The following is a 19,090-nucleotide window of genomic DNA, read 5'->3' as shown; positions in this document are numbered from 1 at the left end:
AGTATTTAGCTGCTCGAGGAAATAAATGTATGACTTAATGAGACTTTTATATGGTAAACTAAGTTGGGTTCGCCTCGAATCCAGGAGTATTCCTCTTAGGACCCAAGAGGAGCTCCAAGACGACATGTGTATGATAATTATAATAATAAGTGAATGAGTTATGGACCTGCTATGTTCTGTTGTACTACTCTGAGGGATGTAATATTTGCGGAATGGTACTTCGTGAATGTTATATCAACGACTGGCATACTACAACATGCAGTGGTATGCAGGGTCACCACATGCCGCTCCAGCAGCTGTCTAGCAGGAGGTGGGCGAAGAGAACCAGGCGGAGGCGTGTGGTGGAGCTGCCGCTCCAGCAGCTGTCGAGCAGGAGCTGGGCGAGGAGAACCAAGCGGAGGTGTCTGGTGGAGCTGTTGCTCCAGCAGGTGTCGAGCAGGAGCTGCGCGAGGAGAACCAGGCACAGGCGCGTGGTGGAGCTGCCGCTCCACCAGGGTGGAGAGCATGGCGCTGCTCCGGAGGCGTTGGATTGATCGATCGATCCAGCTGACCAGTACTAGGACCGATCGATCGATCGATTCCTGGACGGAGAATGGATCCGGGTCTGACCGATCAGATCTAAGAGTTTTTTTTGTTATGTTTTGAAATATGCAGGATTGGACGGTAAAATGACATTTGTGAAACGTTTTTTCTCCCCCTAAGTTCTGATGGGATCCGGTGCTTTAGTGCTGGTATGATCGCATCCTTTCTCCCCCTAAGTTAATTAAAAAGGGACGGAGGGAGTAGTTCTATCTGGATTCAGGATACTACTTTTATTTTGGAAAATCAAATAGTTTTAGGGTTTATTTTGAGATGTCTCCAAGTGGATCTCCCATATAACAATACCCACGGGTCCCCGCCGTGTTTCTCGACGCCGTTCAGTCTTCCTCGCTCTTGACCCCGTCGATCTCTAGTCCCCTCCTTCCGTCGTCGTCTTCGCTCGCAAGGAGCATCAGCCAATGGCGGACGAGACTTACGTCACGTATGTCGCCTTTGAGGGGCACGTCATCAAGACCACCGTCACGTCCTCCGGCACAGCCGTCAAGCGCTGGCTCCGGGAGATCCGCTACATGTACCGCTGGGTCTATCACAAGCTCATCGTCGGCCTGGACGTGGAGTGGCGCCCCAGCTACAGCAGCGTGCAGAACCCGGCGGCGCTCCTGCAGCTCTGCGTCGGCCGCCGCTGCCTCATCTTCCAGCTCCTCCACGCCGACTACATCCCCGACGCCCTGGACGAGTTCCTCGGCGACCCCGGCTTCCGCTTCGTCGGCGTCGGCGTGCAGGAGGACGCCAACCGCCTCGACAATGACCACCGCCTCCGGGTGGCCACCACCGTCGACCTGCGCGGCCTCGCGGCGGACGGGATGCAAATGCCCTGGCTCCGTCAGGCCGGGCTCAAGGGCATCGCGAGCGCCGTCATGGGGGCCAACATCGAGAAGCCACAGAAGGTGAGGGTGGGCCCGTGGGACGCCTACGAGCTATCGGATGAGCAGATCGAGTACGCCTGCATCGACGCCTTCGTCTCCTTCGAGGTCGGCCGGAAGCTGCTCACCGGCGACTACTAGCCGGCGATCGAGATGTCTGATCGAGGTGATGGCCCATGGCCGTATCTCTCACTAGTGCGTTCAGATTTGGGTCCGTTTCAACGTCAGAGAAATCCGTATGTCTAGTTGCGTTTCAAACCCCCGCCTCCTCCTCCTGTTCTCTGTTGCTTTTAGATTGTTTGAGTTCCTGTAGAGAAGATTCAGGGCGTCGTATCTTATGAATCCACAGGTGTGCTGCATCCGTGTATTTACGTGCCTTCGTTCTTATGAATCCACAAGATTCAGCTTCATGTTTTTGTTTCATCAGCCCAGATTTACGTGCCTTCGTTCCGTTTGTATTCGCACATAAAAAACAAGATGAACACTCGAGAATTTAGTACCTATTCTATCTTACAATAGGATGCCTCTAATATTTAGATAAAATTAAGTTTCTCAAAGTTTGATCAACTTTATAGAAAAAAGTATCAACATTCATGATCCAAATTACAGTAATATTTTAGAACCATCATAAAATATATTTTCATATTATGTGCAATTTAAAATTGTGGATGTTTTAATTTTGGTATATACTTGATCAATCCTTTAAAAGTTTAACTTTGACTAAAAACTATGCATCTTAATTTGGAAAGGAGGAAATGTATTGTTTTAAAAGACATTTAATGGACGATTCAATCTTCAACTCAGACGAACGCCAAACGCCCGTACCGCGTATGTTGCAGCCGTTACTGCTACTATACTCACACAGTATGATAATTTGCGTAAATCTACCACAATATAAAACAATTTATCTCAAAATCACCAGTATACATATTTTTCGCAAAGAAACCACCTATCTGAAGTGACACCATGACAAGAAGTATTTTTTGCAGACCCGTTGTAAGTGATGACATGGCACTAGATCCACTCATCGCTTAAGGGCATGTACAATGGTAGGGAAAGCACGCCTTCTCTTGGCAGTCCACGTCATCTAGAGAAGACACTAAATATAAGTGGTACAATGTATTATATCTTATTGTCATCTCTATAAATAATTGAGAATCAATTAAATTTTAGAAGTAAATTGGGTTGCTAAAGGAAGACAAATGGTACGATGGAGAAAATAGCCTTCTCTTATTTTATAAGGGATCATCCCTTAGCTAAGCGAAGGCAGTCTTCTCTTTCTTCAATCCCTCTCCTCCAACCAAGAAAAAAACTGATGTGGCACCCGTAAGGAAAGGCTGATATCACCCAATTGTACATGCCCTAACTCATCCTTCAAAGTAGACATGGGACCCACATGTCTCATATGTCTTTTTTTGCCAATCCCCTCCTCGTTACCTCGCGACTCTCCTTCCCCCATTGTTAACGGCATGCATCTCCTACAACTAGCACCACTAGGAAAATGCTTATCGCCGGCGCACCTATTTTGCTTATCGTCGGCGCACCACAACGTACACCGGCGAGAACAAGCCGGTGGTAACAACTTATTGCCGGCGCACCCCGGCGGTAACGCGATTTATTGCTGGTGCACCAGCCTGGTGCGCCGACGGTATTGTTTTTCGAAATTTGAAAAAAAAAACTGACCTAGATCTAGATCTAGATCGGACTCGTCCTCGAAAACCATGGCCGTGAGCCGTCGTGTTGTCGTCGCCGCGCCGGTGTAGGAGATGGAGGAGGAGGAGGAGGCCGGAGGTGTGGTGTAGGTGGAGGAGGAGGAGGAGGAGGAGGGAAAGAGGAGGAGTGAGGAGGGAAAGAGGAGAAGTGAGAAGGGAAAGAGGCTATTTCCCATATACACTATAGGTTACCGCCGCTGCACCACCATGCCCGTGCGTCGGCGGTACTTTAAAAAAAATCACCAAAATCTTAAATCTTAGAAAAACGTTCTCCTTTTCAAATTTTAGGAATTTTAAAAAACGCTAAACGCCAGAGAATAACCCTTTCGACTCCTACCTCCCGGCCTCCATGGAAGTTGTACCTGCAAGCGGCGATGAGGGACAGGATAGTCGACAAGATGAACCAGGAATCAAGGTAGCGAAATTGATATGAGGTGGGGGGGGGGGGGGGGTTAGAGGGAAGCATAGGAGCACATAGGTAGTTGAGCGAGGTAACCGGCTTGCAGAGGCTGATGAGGTGGCGATGACATACACCAGGCTTGGATCTGCCCCTCCCGCCGAGCGCCACACGAGCATGAACAGGTCGCGCACACTAAGTTCGTCTAATCTTCTCCGCACCATTGTGCGAAAAAATAAAGAAAACATAGAAGGAATGGAAAAAACAGTAGCATCTAACCTACATCTGCTCCAACTGTTATCACGGTGCCATGTCAGCCTGACCATTGGTTCCACCATTCAGAGACAGTCGTTAACTACCATAAAACGACGTCACGCTATCACTTTGGACCGGTGGTTATTTGCGTAAAAAAAAAAAACCGGTGGTTTTGAGATAATTCGTTCATTCATTTAAGCTATGCATAGAAAACTTTTCAACTGTTGCAAATGTTCTCAAAAGGCTACGGAAGTTCATATATAGATCGAATGTAGGTATATAGATGGAATAGAAATAAACTTCAAAAATATTCCTTGAAAATGTGAGAAGATTGACCACACTTGGGCCTACTGATTGGATGTCACATTTCTCATTTATCTCCTTTCTTTCTTCTTGTAATAAATCCATAATATAATATGTTAGAAGAGTTTACTTCAACTTAGCATGTTGAAAAAGAATTCAAGGGTTCGTTTGATAGAATTGCTACAAAATTTAGGATTTTGTTGTAGATTTCGAAAACAAAGTACCCTTTTAAGTGCATGCCAATCGATTGAAGTTGTGACTTTGCAGGAGCAACTAGCGACTATATTCGAATTGCCGCTGAAACAGATTCACGACTCTCTTATGTTACCCTTGAACAAGCGATATGCCTACTACTACTCGGAGCTAGCAGTTGGCATGTCAATCATGTTCAAAAATTTCAACCCGATTGGCTTCTTTGGTGAGGTGGCGCATAGCCCTCGTGACGGTGTCCTCCGCCGGGTCCTCATCGATATCCATCAGCTCAAGTGGCGGAGGCGGAGCGGGGCCAAATTGGTCAGCCCCATCTCGCATGGAGGTGGAGGGGGCGGATGAGAGCACGGTGGCGGCGGCGAATTGGGAATGGAGGCGGAGCAGTTGCCGATGACGGTCAGAGGGGGCAAGGGGAAATGGGGGTTTACTCCATCCGAGGCCTTGCGGCCGCCTTAAGTAGGGGCTTCGCGGGCCGGGATGAAGTATCCCCCATCCAAAATCGTGATGCAAGCTGAAATGGAGCATCTATTCGGGCATGTTTTTAGTCCAAAACCAAAAAAAAAAACTGTGACGCCAGCACCGGATAAGAGGTCTGCTAGAAGTGCTCTTTGCGACATTCTTGACAGCAGTCCCCATATGTGCAATACCACCCATAAAGTGGTGGAAACATGTGGTGCATATGTCCCTTAGATCAGCCCTCGAATCTAAGAAACATGGAACTGATTCTGTTCGGCTGACCGATCTGGCTAGCCATGGATTTCATTTCCACCAGATGTTCTTGATTTAATCCGTCTAAACTAGTTAATTCTCTCGGTCTTGTTTCTTACTTTGCATAGTATAATTATCCCGATCTCTTTAGTTTTTTTCACCAAGCGGGTAATCCAAACGAGGAGATCGCTCCGTTAAAACATTGTGCTTGAATGCAGCATGAAGTCACATGGGATTTACTTTTGTTTGCTTTGTGTTTTAGTCGTAAGAGATGAATGCTATAGTACAGAAGTAGAAATAGTTACAAGAAGTTTGCACTGTCAGCCGTTGTGAACAACAGCGACAGAGGTTTAAACCCGTCTCCAAACAACCCACCCTCTATCCTACGCCTACTCTCAAATCAAAAACACTATTAACACCTCTCCTAGTGATAGTCCAAAGCTTGAACTCACTGCAAATTTGGCTTGAGAGCTGCTGAACACTCCTTGTTTGGCATATTCCCAAACACCCAGACATTTCTGTTTTTCCATAGACTCCAGCTTCCAAGAATGACTAGCGCGCCCAAGTTTCCTCGAGTCTTCTTGCTGAAACCCTGTCTAGCTCTTTGCCGCCAAGACTCAAGTCTGCACGTAGACCTGGGCGCTGCAATAGCAATGTTCAGATTGGACAAGGTTTGAACCAAAACCTGTCTCGCATGCACACATTGTGTGAAGATGTGGTCCGCCTTGTCCTCGTCTTGTAAGCAAACGAAGCAGGCCAACACCTGATCTAGCAGTCCATGGCTCCGTGTCCGATCCGACGTCCACAACTGGTACTGAACCGCAAGCCAGGTTAAGATCTCACATTTTATGGGGGCACCATTCTCCCAAATGGCCTCGGCAGGTAGATCCCTCCTGGAGTAGCTCACAGGTAGACCTAGCGGAGTATTGGACATCCGAAGACCACGGCCAAATGAACTTGTCCTCCGCGTCAGATTCCCTTCGTAGGTTGCCCCCTTTGTAAATTGTCAATTTGGAGCCAGAGGTGTACACACTGAATCGCCGCTTTCTGCATTAAGGGTTCAGAGATATCAAGCAGCCAGCTGTTGTTTTGCAGCGTGGTCTCCACTGTCCTTCTGTTGCGGTTCCTGGTGTTAACTAGCTGCAGCACCAGCAGCACCACCTCCCTAACAGACTTGCCATGATACATCTGTCCTTCCAAAAAAAAAGACTCGTCTCCCATCTCCCACTGGGATGCCTATCAGGCTGTCAAAGTTTCGGTGGCCAGAGTATCATTGATCATCGGCAAGCCTGTCCACGATCTGTTTATGCCCGATCTGCGTAGCCACTCCCATCGAATACGCAGGATCAGACCTTGCTTTTTGAGGCCTAAGCCACCAAAACGAATAGGCTTGCATATGTTGTCCCAGGCGACTAAGCACTTCCCGCCATTAACCTCATATTTCCCAGCCAAAAACAAGGCGCACACCAATTAATTCAGTTCCTCCAGGAGCCACGCCGTTGCTTCAGGGATCAGGAGGTGGTACACGGGTCTAGCTGCAATGACTGATTTAATCAGTATCAACCTTCCCTCCCTTGTGACCATGCCATGCTACCAAGAAGGGATGCACTCCAGGAACTTGTCGCGGGCCGGTTGCTACTCAGCCTTGGTCATGGGCCATAAGGCAAGTTGCAACCCGAGATATTTAATGGGGAACTCTGCTATTGGGCATTGCAACAGGTCAGACACCAGGGCTGCATCGTGTGCCTCGCCACTGATAAGAGGGGCCGAGGACTTAGTGTATTTGATTCTCAGTCCAGACGCTGTGCCAAAGCTCTTCAGGATTTCCCGGGTTGCAACAAGATGGCTCTGGATCTGGACATTCAATCGCGAAGAAACTAATGATGTTGAAATTTTGATTCAAATAAAGTTATCAGGTAGAAGACACCAACTTAGTCTTCTGTTATCTAATTGAAACAGCCAACAAAACTGTACGTGTGCATCTGCTTCTTTTTGTAGACGCTGCAGGCGTTGCTCCACCCAGAAGGTTCAGGTCATATCATCCTCGCGCGTTAAAAGAGGTACTTGGACACGGGCACACAAAGGAATGGCCTGATTTTCTCCCGCAGCCAGTCCTCGCCAATATGGAAAATGATATTCAATGTGTGCTCAGTCATCTTGGCATAATCTGGTAGTAGTTAGGATGTATGATCGATCCGGATGCACTAGTACACAGGAAATGCCTCAGTACAAATTTGAAAATATGAATGTTTTGTCACTAAAGAATGGTAGTGTTTCTCCAATCATGAAATGAATAAAATTAGTTGCACAAATAGTAAAACCATGAAGAACCAGAATCTGAAATTACTATTGGGCTATCGCTTGCATATGATTGTGGCCTTTTGCTCCCCCCACGGTGGGAGATATGTAGTGATACATAGACAGATATTATCTAGGCTAACGTAGAAAAATAATACTCGGCTGACTAAAACAAATGGGTCCATGCATCCTTAGAACACATACAAAGTTGGACTGAAATGACACACAAGATTGGTGTCCCTTTTATCCAAAATAAAATAATTCATGCAGTTTACGTGCTCGTAAAACAACAGTCAGCAGGTTAACTATGAATAAACACAACAAGATGCAAGTATATAAGTGTCACACAGATGCACACTTCAGGGACTAGCCAGCAATATAAAACGGCAACCGTGAAACATATACATCAGTGCAACTCATGGTTTCAGAGAAATAAAATCTACTCCCTCCGTCCAACAAAAGACATACATCTAAATTTAGACAAAGTTGAGACATCCTTTGTTGGATGGAGGGCGTAGTACAACTCTACAGAAAATTGGTCTCTTTGACCATAACAACTTTAAATCGCAGGAACACAAAACTGTAGCTTTTTGGTGAAAGAGAACAACAGATGAAAGAAGATGCACATGAACTAATTGCCGCTGGCCTAGTTCGCCACTAGCGCCATGATCCTGTGACAAGGGTTTTGCAACCAACTACCCATGTTGTTCTGAGTTTATTCTGCCCCTCCCTCCATGGTTCAGCCCAAGTGTTCAACCTGACCTTTTTTAACTTCGGGCTGAAGGGACTGTAAGAACAGGGCGTTCTACTGTGCCGGATGCAGGTAACAAGGTAAAAAGGTAAAAACAATGTACTTCTCGGTGCATCTTTGTGGTAGATGCTTCAGAGGTTAACTAGAGGCAGTGCTAGTATTTATTCAGTCACGTAGAATAATCAAGCAAATCAGAAACTATCTATCTCTTTCTCACCAATCATCAACCAAGAGAGCTGCTACTACATGGAGCCTCGATGTTCTACATCTATTGCCAGAGCTATACTACAGTTACTATACAAGCAAAGATGGACATAACTACATGATCTGCAAGGCCAGCCAACAGCTTCAACATACATTTTCTTCAAAACCTGGACTTCATCATATCAGATGATGAGGCTGTAGCGCTATTAGTACTATTTTGAGTATGTTAAAACAGCAGAAATATCTGGCGGGGAGCTTCAGAGGAAAAATTAGATGTAAATATGGCATGGCATTCGCAAAGTACAACGGATGGCTCGGCGCAGTATTCGTCCTGCCTGCCGTGGCTGTCTGGGTTGTTTTCTCGTGCTCGTGGGTTGGGCTGGACTTGGCAGCACCGTGGACAGCCCATGCCCACTTATATCCCGAGAGCCAACCTGAACGAGTGAAAAAAGGTGACAACAGGCCCATGGGATGTGGTCTGACTCTCCTACAATTTGATCAAGTAGGCTTGTATTGATGCCTTCTTCTCTTCGAGATCGGCCAGAAGCTGCTCACCGAAGAATACCCAACACCCGGGGCGGAGCCAGAAATATATTTGAGAGGGGGCTTTTTGGGGCACTTGTGTTGTATTTAGCTTTAGTAAGTGGGGACATTAATGGTGAAAGTCTAGCACTTAACCTTGTTGGTGAAAATTGAGTGGGGGCAATTGCACCCACTCCACCTGGATCCGCCCCTGGCCCCACGCCGACTTTGCAACGAAGAGGGGGACTAGCTCGCAACATTAAGGCGCCTTTTGTGCCGACACACTTTTAGTGGACTACCAACTATTTTTGTTTCCGTGATTCGTGTCAGTTCTGATTTCAGTCTTCATCTTGTGAGGTTCCAAATTTCTAACTCATTTGCTCTCAGTTCTCAAGTTTGGTACTTCGACCAGTTCAGGAACTGAAGATTGATGTTTCATACACACTTACAAAACATGTGTAGTTGCTATTTTTCCGGCTTATTCACAAATGTGGGGATCAACAATTTGCACTAGTATGGATAGTGCTAGGACTAGGATGGGAGCATAGTCCCTGACACCTAGATTATGAAACAGAGCTCTTGCTTCGGATTGTTCACCATGCAACAACAATCAACTGTGTGTATAAAGTGCCACAATAGGTTTGGCCAAACATTGGAATCCATCTCAACTGCAAGAAATGGTGCTACTTGCATCGATTGCACATATCCTAGTAAAGAGAACTTCAAACTGAAACAAGGAGCTAAAATCAAACATAAGTAAGTAATTTTGTGGAGATGGGATACCGTGAGGAGGTGAGGCCACAGATGGACCATACAACAGCGGAAGTATTGATTGCAGAAATGAGAATGTTTCCTTGCGCAAGATGTTGCCCGTGAAGACATCATTCCTCCCTTTTCATCAGATAGATTCAGCCATACAAGGGTGAAGCAGTCATGTTGACGTTCCATTGAACATAATGTCATAGTGATAGTAGTTCCTCTGCAACGGGAAAGAGATTGTTGATTGCTCAAACATGGAATTTAGGTGCTGGTTAGTTGGTTATAAGCTAAATGTTGGTATATTCTTTAGGAGATGAGTCACACCTTTTTTTCAGCACAATGTGATCAGGATATCCCTAACAGTCCGTCCATATCTTCATGACATCATTGTGGTGGCTTCACAATGCACATCACTTTGTACTTCTCGGCCTGTAGATTCTGTGGTGCCATGTTGCATCATTGCATGCTATATGCTGGCCTTTATGTTCTCTCAATTGTTCAGAGACTGTATACCCAGCTGTTCCCTCAAGGTCACTAGTTTTCATTCCAACCTTAGTCTTCTTGAATGTGGTCATCAGTTTGAAATAATGGCAATCAAGCCCTTTCAGATGTTCTTGCCACACAAAGCGAAATTCTTCAGCGTTTTCCTCGGCATCATTTCCATATATTTACATCCCACTTTTTATCAATAGGCAAGGACAGGTCACCAGTGTCAGGATCTCAAGATTACACATCACAGATGAATTAAATGTAATTTGTGGATAGAAACTGCTATCACTCAAGATTGATGGAACATTAACTGTACCAGTAATTCTAATTCACACACAGAAACCGCTATGGTAAATTCCTCACATGTTAGGATGTTGAGCACTGCGCAGACCCTATGCATCAACATTCATGTTCTTCTTGAGGATCAAATACTGTTGCAAACCAATGAAATTTGCTAGTATACACTGTTATTGTTATTCTTCACCAGTAATCCCCGCATGAACAATGGCCACCTCTAAAGTGATGGAAACGTGTCGTATCCCTCAGAATGATTTCTCGATCCTCGATCTTGGAGATGAGTTTTGCAGCATTGTGACAATCCCCACAAATCCTGAGATTCTTGAAAATCCTCAAGGTTAACCCAGGAGCAGTACTCATCAGGCCAAACGCAATGGCGAGCTTCTCACTGTGCCTCATTAGCATTTGCACCTTCAGACTCTCCTCTACATCATGAAGTGCGAAATCAAGATCTGGAACATAACCCATTGCCTTCATCCGCTCCTCTAACTGCTCCAGCTTTCCATGAATCAAATGAAGCTGAGGATGTAATCTGTCATTTGATCTAAACTCATGGATTACACCCTTTATCTCAACCCAGCTGTACCCGGGTGTTTTGACCACTGCATTATCCTTCATCCACCGCCTCACTCTAGAGACGTCGGCCCACTGATTTGCTGCAGCATAAATATTTGCCAGCTGTACATAGGCGCCTGCGCTCTGCGGGTTCTGCTCGATTAGCTTTCCGGCAGCAAACTCAGCAAATTCCAAATTCTTATAAACTCTACAGGCAGCCAATAGAGTGCCATATGCAGAAGGATGTGGCTCAAAGGGCATAGAGCGAATCAAGTTCACCGATCTTTCAAGCAAACCAGCTCGGCAGAGAAGATCCACCATGCAAGAGTAATGATCAACCCGGGGCTTAATTCCATAGACTTCCTGCATACCCTCAAAGCACTGTATTCCAAAATCACACAACCCAGTATGGATACAAGCTGTCAGCACTGCCACGAAAGTAATCCAGTTTGGCTCAACTCCTTTATCCTTCATCTTCTCAAACAATCTGATAGCTTCCCATCCATCCCCATGCTGAGCATAGCCGGAAATCATCGCATTCCATGCGACTACATCCCTCGTACGCATCTCACCGAACAGCTTGCAAGCGCCCTCCAAGTCCCCACACTTGCAGTACATGCTGACAAGGGCCGTGCCCACGGTGACTCTCCTACTCAGCGGCAACTTGATGCACCACTGATGTACCTGTCTCCCGAACCCCAGCGCAGACAAGTTGCTGCATCCAAGGAGCACGCTACTCAGCGTCGACTCATTTGGCCGGACAGCGGCAGCCGTAACCAGAGCCTTGAACACCCTCAAGGCGTCCTCCGCGCGCGAATTCTTCACGTAGCCAGCAACCACGGCATTCCACGAGACCAGGTTCCTCACGGGCATCGCGTGAAAGAACCGGACGGCCTTCTCCACGTTGCCGGCGTCCATGTACCCCGACACCATCGCGGTCCAGAGAACCGGGTCCTCCTTCCGCGGCGCGTCCCGGAAGCACGCCTCCGCCTCGCCCATGTCGCCAGCGGAGGCGAACCCGGAAACCATGGCGTTCCACGAGACGGAGTTCCTCGCCGGCATGGCGAGGAACACGGCCCTGGCCTCCTCCACGGCCCCGCTCCTGGACAGGCCGGACACCATGGTGTTCCAGGACGCGACGTCCCTGGCAGGCATCGCGGAGAAGAGCTCCCGGGCGCCCGCGACGTCGCCGCGCGCGAAGTGGCAGGAGAGGAGCGTGTTGTAGGAGACGGCGTCGGGGTTCGGGATTCTGTCGAACAGGTGGCGCGCGTCCGCGAGGCGGCGGTCGGGCGACCTCGCGTAGCCGGCGAGGAGGCGGTTGTAGTCGGCAGTAGTGGTCTGACGGGGCGTGGACGCCGAGGCATCCGCCCCGGCGCGCCGGATGGGTGCCGTTGTGAGGGAGCGCGCACCGCCGACACCCAGAGGAAGATGGCGCCCGATCATGGCTTAGTGGCAGCGGTACTGGCATAGTGGCATGGGGTAGCGGCCTAGGTTCCAGGCTCGACTAGGAAAGTGGTAGGTGGGAAGGAGAAACGGTAGAGAACGAGCAGTCGAGCAGGGGGTGGGCAACAACAAATTGCGCGTCAACGTGGGCGGTAGAAGATACCCCGCGCGTCCCAGCAGTAAGCAGGCCTAGCAGAGGAGCGCTCCTCTGGCGCTGACTCAAGTGGCGGAGGCGGACTCGAGTCAACCCGATTGAATTCGTTCCCTGGATGGCGACGTGCGACCCGAGCCAGGCCGGACGTGCGAGCTGAGATCGATCGATCCATCGACCTGCTGCCCAGCAAGGACTCCGTTCGCTGCCTGCACGTCAAATCCATTTTCTTCACCTCACCGTACCTACTATACCCATTTATGATATGGTTCTTTTTTAACTGATAGTAACTCAAATATAGCACCTGTTTAATACAAGTGCATGCTATTAGTTTGTAGCAGATATAAGGAGGAATGATAAACCAACAGAAGACACAATAGTAATAACTGGAGAAGTTTTGGTTTCAGATGTTGATCACATTTTCCAAAATACTTTGCTGATAGCATTTTCTTTCATATATCATTTCTCTAATAGAGGGAAAATAAACTGGATAGACTGGCAAGTTATTTTGGACACTTGATAGACAGCATCGTGTTACATGTACGTGTCATTCAAGTTTGCAACCTGCTGACTGTACTTCCGACTTTGCAGGTACCTTCAGGTTGAGGTTTGCATGGCTAGGTCAAGTTGTTTCTTCTCCGTGTGATATCTTTTTGTGTCCTTTCAACAGAAATGGAGGGGGAGTGGGGTTTAAGTTGTTCTTGATTCTGGAACAACATTTAGTGAATGCCCAAGAAAACTTATGCATTTATGTACATACGAAGAAATGTAACATAATTATTTTATTGTTAGTGATCATAGTATTTTTAGATGACTACAACATTTACTCTCAATGTTTTCAACAACTTCTGCAGTTTTAGTTCACATTGTTTTCCATCACATGTTACTATTCTTATTTCTTCATATACAAATAATTTTCTCAAGTTTCCGCCGCAACGCGCGGGGTATCTTCTATTTACACAAATTTTCGACACCTATTTATGTGTTACGATTCTATCCTACCCCTACGCATACCCGGGCTGTCTCCTGGGCCAGCCCACAAAGCGAGCAGGACACTACCAAGTAACTGGGAGGAGACAGCGAGCAAAACATCCAAGTTGGATCAGGACGGACGGAATGGCGGCGGCTTTCTTCTCCCACCTCTTCTCCCTTTCATGTTGTTCATCCTGTAACCGAATTTGTCCAGCAAATCCTTGTGGCAATTTCTAGTTTGAGTCAGTTGAGATTTGGCTGCTAACATTATGGTGGTCAGAGGTATTATATATTAAAAAAATCAACATATCCCACTTTTCTTTTTCTCTCGGCAACATACAAGTGAAGTCAAGCTACACATCTTTTCTTTTTTTTTCTATCTCTCTTGAGCAGCCACTTCCAGCTCTGACCGGCCCAATGCAACCATGCAATATATAAAACGGATGCAAACCTCACGGTTTCATTTTTCCACCTCCTTCTCCATTTACATGGATCAGCAAGTTCAATCACAGTTTTGACATGACCAGTACAGATTTTCTCGACATTTTCAGATCAAACAGCAAATAATACTACATACCAAAACCTGTCAAGTCATCTAGTAGTACATATAGAGCTCAACTTCCCAGACTGACAGCTTTAGCTCACCACATGCAACTCATCAACAAAAAATCCAAAAAACTGCAAAAGGAACCATTATAATTAATTACAACAAGCTGTGGCCGTTCCAATCTTCAGACCACTAAACACTACAAGGTCCTCCTTGGCTTGGCGCAGCCGCGCAGGATCCTCCCCTTCCCCTTCCCTGCTGCCACACCGCACACAATCGCGAGTAAGGCGGAACAACCTGCACATCACAAACGGCAATCAATCAACCAAGTCGGCAAGTGCGCACTACTACTGAACAAGTACTTACATGGTGAAACATACAAATTGGCAGGTAGACAATCTTATCTGCATCAAGGACACTAGTACGGATCTATCTACTACTAAAATGTGTCTACATGCATTCATATCTAGACATAATCGAGTCACTTATTTTGGGACGGAGTTAGTCCTAGAAAATACAATAGCACAGCATCTTTTGAAAATGGCGCACAGCAGACAGAACAAGTGACAAGTGAACCAAGTCTTCCCACTTGTAACACAAATAACACTGACAAATAACAACCATGATACTGCTTGGACAACAACTCCAGGCCTGCAAATGCCATATTGCCATGTAGAGATACTACATGATCAACTACACAAAGAAATCACAAAGAGGAACCAGAAACTTACAAATAACTCAAACTAACATGAGCAAAGCATGGTCAGGTCACCAAATCAAACACTGACACTGACACTGACACTTACAAATAACTCAAACTAACAGCAACTACTGTTATCAGATTGATAGAAGCAAAGTGAGAGAATGACTTATGCAACTTGAATAAAGCCATTTTCACAAAACCAAACAGCACTGTTCTTTAAACACCCAATAGGAGCATATATTGCTCTTCTAAGCTGGCTGGGAAAGAATGCAAGTGTGTTTATTGGCAAATAAACACACATGTACTCTTAGTTCTTTTACTCATGATCTAGCAAGCAAAAATACTTGAACAAAAACTTGCATTCCAATATGTATGTACTACTTGAACAAAAACAGAGATCGACAAGGCCTACACAGCACAAGATGGTTACAACGCCTCCTGTCAGTGCCATTACCAAATCCAAGCAACAACTCTTCTTATCAGATTGATAGCAAGTGAGGAAATGAAACCTCTAGCCTAAATAAAACTCAGTTGAATACACCCACAATAACCATGATACTGCATGGAAAATGATGTAAACACAAAAACTAGAGATTTGGATGCTAAAGACAAATGCACTGCGCAACACAAAGATTAAGCTGATTTGAATATCCAACACTGCATAAAAAGGAAAACATTCCACCGGAATCACAAAACAGGGATATGCTATCACATTGTGCATTTGCAGCATCAGGTTCACAATGGAGTCCTAGTTGAACTCCCAAACGCTGGCCAATCAGCGTGACTATTCCTTGGGTTGCATAATCTAGAGTTCTTGAAACCACTACGGCAACATTATGCACAAATATAGACCATGTGCAAGTGGTATATCACAGGAAGAGACTTAAAGCTAAAGGCAACAGTGAATACACTAAAAATAACACAGCAGGTTAATCAAAACAGGGAACACAATCAATTTCCGGCCAACCATATGAAACACTGACTACCAAAGACAACATGTTGTCGCCAGAAATATCTTCCACCTACTACATTACCTGTCATCAATGACTCGACGTACAGGAGCCTCAAGAAAAACCAGGGATATTTTCTTACCTACTTACCTGCCATCAACGAGTACCGAACAGTACAAGAAACACTGGAGCCAGAACGGCCGGAGGCCCCAAGGAGAGTCCACTAGATTGGAAAATATGTTCTAACTGCTACATTCAGTTTTCCTACACCAACAATAGAGGTCGACCATTAGGCCATCCTAACAAGAATAGCTGCAGCCAAATAAATAAATTGAACAACATGATAAAGTACACAAAGAAATCACACAGGTACCAGAAACTTCCATGAACACACATGGATGGAGTCGAAGAAGAATGCCACTGCTGTCGTAGTTTAGTCCTCCCCGTTATCCTCAAACAAGAGCAAAACATGGTCAGGTCACCAAAGCAAACACTGACATTTACAAACAACTCAAACTATCAGAAACTACTGTTATCAAATTGATAGAAGCACTGTGAGAAAATGACTAATGCAACTTGAATAAAAGCCATTATAACCAAACCAAACAGCAGTGTTCTTTAAACACCCAACAGGAGCATATATTGCTCTTCTAAGCTGGCTGGGAAAGAGTGCAACTGAGTTTATTGGCTAATAAACCCACATGTATTCTTCATTCTTTTACTCATGATCCACCAAGCAAAAATACTTGAACAAAAACTTGCATTCCAATATGTATGTACTACTTGAACCAAAACAGAGATCGACAAGTCCTACACCGCACAAGATAGTTACAACGCCTCCTGCCGGTGCCATTACCAAATCCAAGAAACAACTTTTCTTATCAGATTGATAGCCTCCAGCCTAAATAAAACTCAGTTGAATACACCCACAACAACCATGATACTGCTTGGAAAATGATGTAAACACAAAACTAGGGATGTGATTGCTAAACACAAATGCACTGCACAACACAAAGATTAAGCTGATTTGCATATCCAGCACTGTGCATAAACAGGAAAACATTCCACCGGAATCACAAAATTGGGATATGCTATCACTTTGTGCATTTTCAGCATCAGGTTCACAGCGGAGTCCTAGTTGAACTCCCTAGCACTGGCCGATCAGCAGGACCATTCCTTGGGTTGCATTATCTAGAGTTCGTTCTTGAAACCACTACGGTAACATTATGCATGAATATAGACCATGTGCAAGTGGTATGTCACAGGAAGAGACTCAAAGCTAAAGGAAACAGTGAATACACTAAAAGTAACACTGCAGGTTAATTAAAACAGTGAACACACTTAACTTCCGGCCAACCATACGAAACACCGACTACCAAAGACAGCATGTTGTCGCCAGAAATACCTTCCACCTACTACATTACCTGCCATCAATGACTCGATGTACAGGAGCCTCAAGAAAAACCAGGGATATTTTCTTATCTACTTATTTACCTGCCGTCAACAAGTACTGAACAGTACAAGAAACGCTGGACCCGCCCCACAAGCCTGCGGCACCGCTGTAGCCGGAACGGCTGGAGGCGAGGAGAGGCCAGGCCGTGTCATCCTCCCCTGCAGCAGACCAGGCGGGCTACAAAAAGTAAGAATCTAGCTAATTTTTAGTCTTGATCTTTTGTGCTTGAAATACAAAACACATAAAAGAAAATACAAGAGAATTAGCATAGCATTCAGCAGCAACAAGGAATGCAGAAACAAAAGAGTTTGGACAAAAAAGCAATAGTGTGCAATGCCTCTCCTCAGTCTTCATACCAACACTAACAGAGTGCAACGCAACAAGAAAGAAACAGGAGAACCCAAACAGGCTGCTATATTCAGTTTAGATACACTAACAGTTAAGACCCTGCATAGTAAAAGGCCAGCTAAACTAGAATTCCAATGCTACCCGCTAGATTGGAAATTGTGTCCTAGCTGCTACATTCAGTTCTCCTACACCAACAATAGACGACGACCATTAGGCCATCCTAACAAGAATAGCTGCAGCCAAATAAATAAATCGAACAACCTTTTTCTTTATAAGCAAAAAATGGAACATCTGCAATTAGGATGCCAAAGTGTTAATCCATGGACATATGCATTTTATACTCCAGTATGTACTTGCAGATACTATTAGGGAGAAAAGGTTCTTGTTTTTATCACCAAAACAGTCAGAAAAAAACATCTAAATTATATTCAATTTGGAAATTTGGAGGAGCCGACATATAAGATTCTGCATAGTAAGACAGCAGATAAACTAGCATATGACTACCACCCACTAGACTGAAAACTGAATCCTAATTGCTACACATTCGGCTTTGAGACACCATCAGGTAAGAACCTACAAGGTGCCAATTCAGTAAGAACACAAGCAGCCGAACAAGTATAATTTAATTTTAGAGAAAATGCCAGGCAACTTTACCCACTAACTGCTGTCTAAATACAACATGTGCTAAACTAGCATACCCACCAGATTGGAAAATGAGTTCTAGCTGCTTCAACACAGACAAAACGGCAGGAACTTTTCACCTTGCCAATATGCATTATGTTCTGCATTTACTGCCATCTACCTGCAAGCAGCTATATATCTAACGGAACAGCAGAATTGACAGGCCATGAAGATACAGATGGAAATAACGCTGGCATTTTCCAGGGAGAAAGGCATGAAATTGCCGCTCCAATCTTGCAGTCTAGATGTAAAACAGAGGGAGATGTGGTACTCACATCGTCGACGGCCGGCAGCAGCAGCTGCTCCTATTTATGGCCGTTGGCAGCAGCTCGTGACGTGGGCGGTGAAGACGACGCCGGAGGCAGCAACTCGGGCAGGCGACCACCAGCTAGCTCGTCCTCCGCTCCTCCCCGCCGACATTCTGCACAGACGGCGGCGGTCGCTGAGCTTCACCGTCGCCCCGCCTTGGCCGTCCCCGCCGGCGACCAGGATCGCGCGTGGAGCTCCTGTGCCTCCCCTGCGCACGAGCACGGCCGCCGGCCGGGGCGGATGCTCTCGTGGCCTCCCTCGCCTGTGGGGTGCTCCACCCAGTAAGCAGGACGGCGGCGGCGCTGCTGGTCCAGTCACCGGGGACGGCGAGGTGGATGGGGAGAAATCGCGTGAGGGGAATCGAGAGTGCTGCGGTTGGGTTAACCCTAACTTGGGGGTGGGCTGGCTTCGGCCAAATAACCAAGTGTTTTGGCCCAGTTTACAATTATTTCAACAATTTAGTCAATATATACTTTCCCGCCCAAAGTGCACCAAAACCCTAGGAACGCCCCATAAAGCTTCTAGATATATATATCCTTGAACCATTTCACGCCCTTTGAGCATCAAATCATAACAAAAGATATCAAACCTCAAGTCTCAGACCAAAAAT

General features: G+C 46.0%; 2 protein-coding genes and 1 long non-coding RNA gene across 6 annotated transcripts; 1 reads left to right on the top strand and 2 right to left on the bottom strand.

Moving 5' to 3' along the window:
- The first annotated feature begins 921 nt into the window (after positions 1-921).
- LOC127312569 (3'-5' exonuclease-like) lies at positions 922-1,799 on the top strand. The gene has a single exon (XM_051343094.2). The coding sequence runs from the start codon at positions 999-1,001 to the stop codon at positions 1,602-1,604; it is 606 nt and encodes a 201-aa protein (XP_051199054.1). The 5' UTR covers positions 922-998; the 3' UTR covers positions 1,605-1,799.
- A 3,470-nt stretch (positions 1,800-5,269) lies between these two features.
- On the bottom strand, positions 5,270-12,675 carry LOC127314822 (pentatricopeptide repeat-containing protein At4g16835, mitochondrial). 2 transcript variants are annotated; one of them, XM_051345349.2, is made up of 3 exons: positions 9,907-12,675; positions 9,607-9,802; positions 5,270-7,252 (listed from the first exon to the last, which is right to left on the bottom strand). In XM_051345349.2, the coding sequence occupies exon 1, from the start codon at positions 12,364-12,366 to the stop codon at positions 10,552-10,554; it is 1,815 nt and encodes a 604-aa protein (XP_051201309.1). In that variant the 5' UTR covers positions 12,367-12,675; the 3' UTR covers positions 5,270-7,252; positions 9,607-9,802; positions 9,907-10,551. The 2 variants fall into 2 exon arrangements, with proteins under 2 accessions (XP_051201309.1, XP_051201308.1); XM_051345348.2 differs by lacking the exon at positions 5,270-7,252 and having other exon boundaries at positions 9,403-9,802.
- Positions 12,676-13,922: 1,247 nt separating this feature from the next.
- On the bottom strand, positions 13,923-18,886 carry LOC127314821 (uncharacterized). Of its 3 annotated transcripts, none has more exons than XR_011747995.1 (3): positions 18,447-18,886; positions 16,063-17,336; positions 13,923-15,953 (listed from the first exon to the last, which is right to left on the bottom strand). It is a non-coding gene; the product is annotated as an uncharacterized lncRNA (long non-coding RNA). The 3 variants fall into 3 exon arrangements; XR_007859945.2 differs by having other exon boundaries at positions 16,063-17,319; positions 18,447-18,885; XR_007859943.2 differs by having other exon boundaries at positions 16,063-17,300; positions 18,447-18,885.
- Positions 18,887-19,090: the final 204 nt, after the last annotated feature.

Source organism: Lolium perenne, chromosome 7, assembly GCF_019359855.2.
Source record: "Lolium perenne isolate Kyuss_39 chromosome 7, Kyuss_2.0, whole genome shotgun sequence".
Taxonomy (NCBI): Eukaryota; Viridiplantae; Streptophyta; class Magnoliopsida; order Poales; family Poaceae; genus Lolium; species Lolium perenne.
Note: the sequence above shows the minus strand (reverse complement) of the source record. Positions and strands in the feature narration are given on the sequence as shown.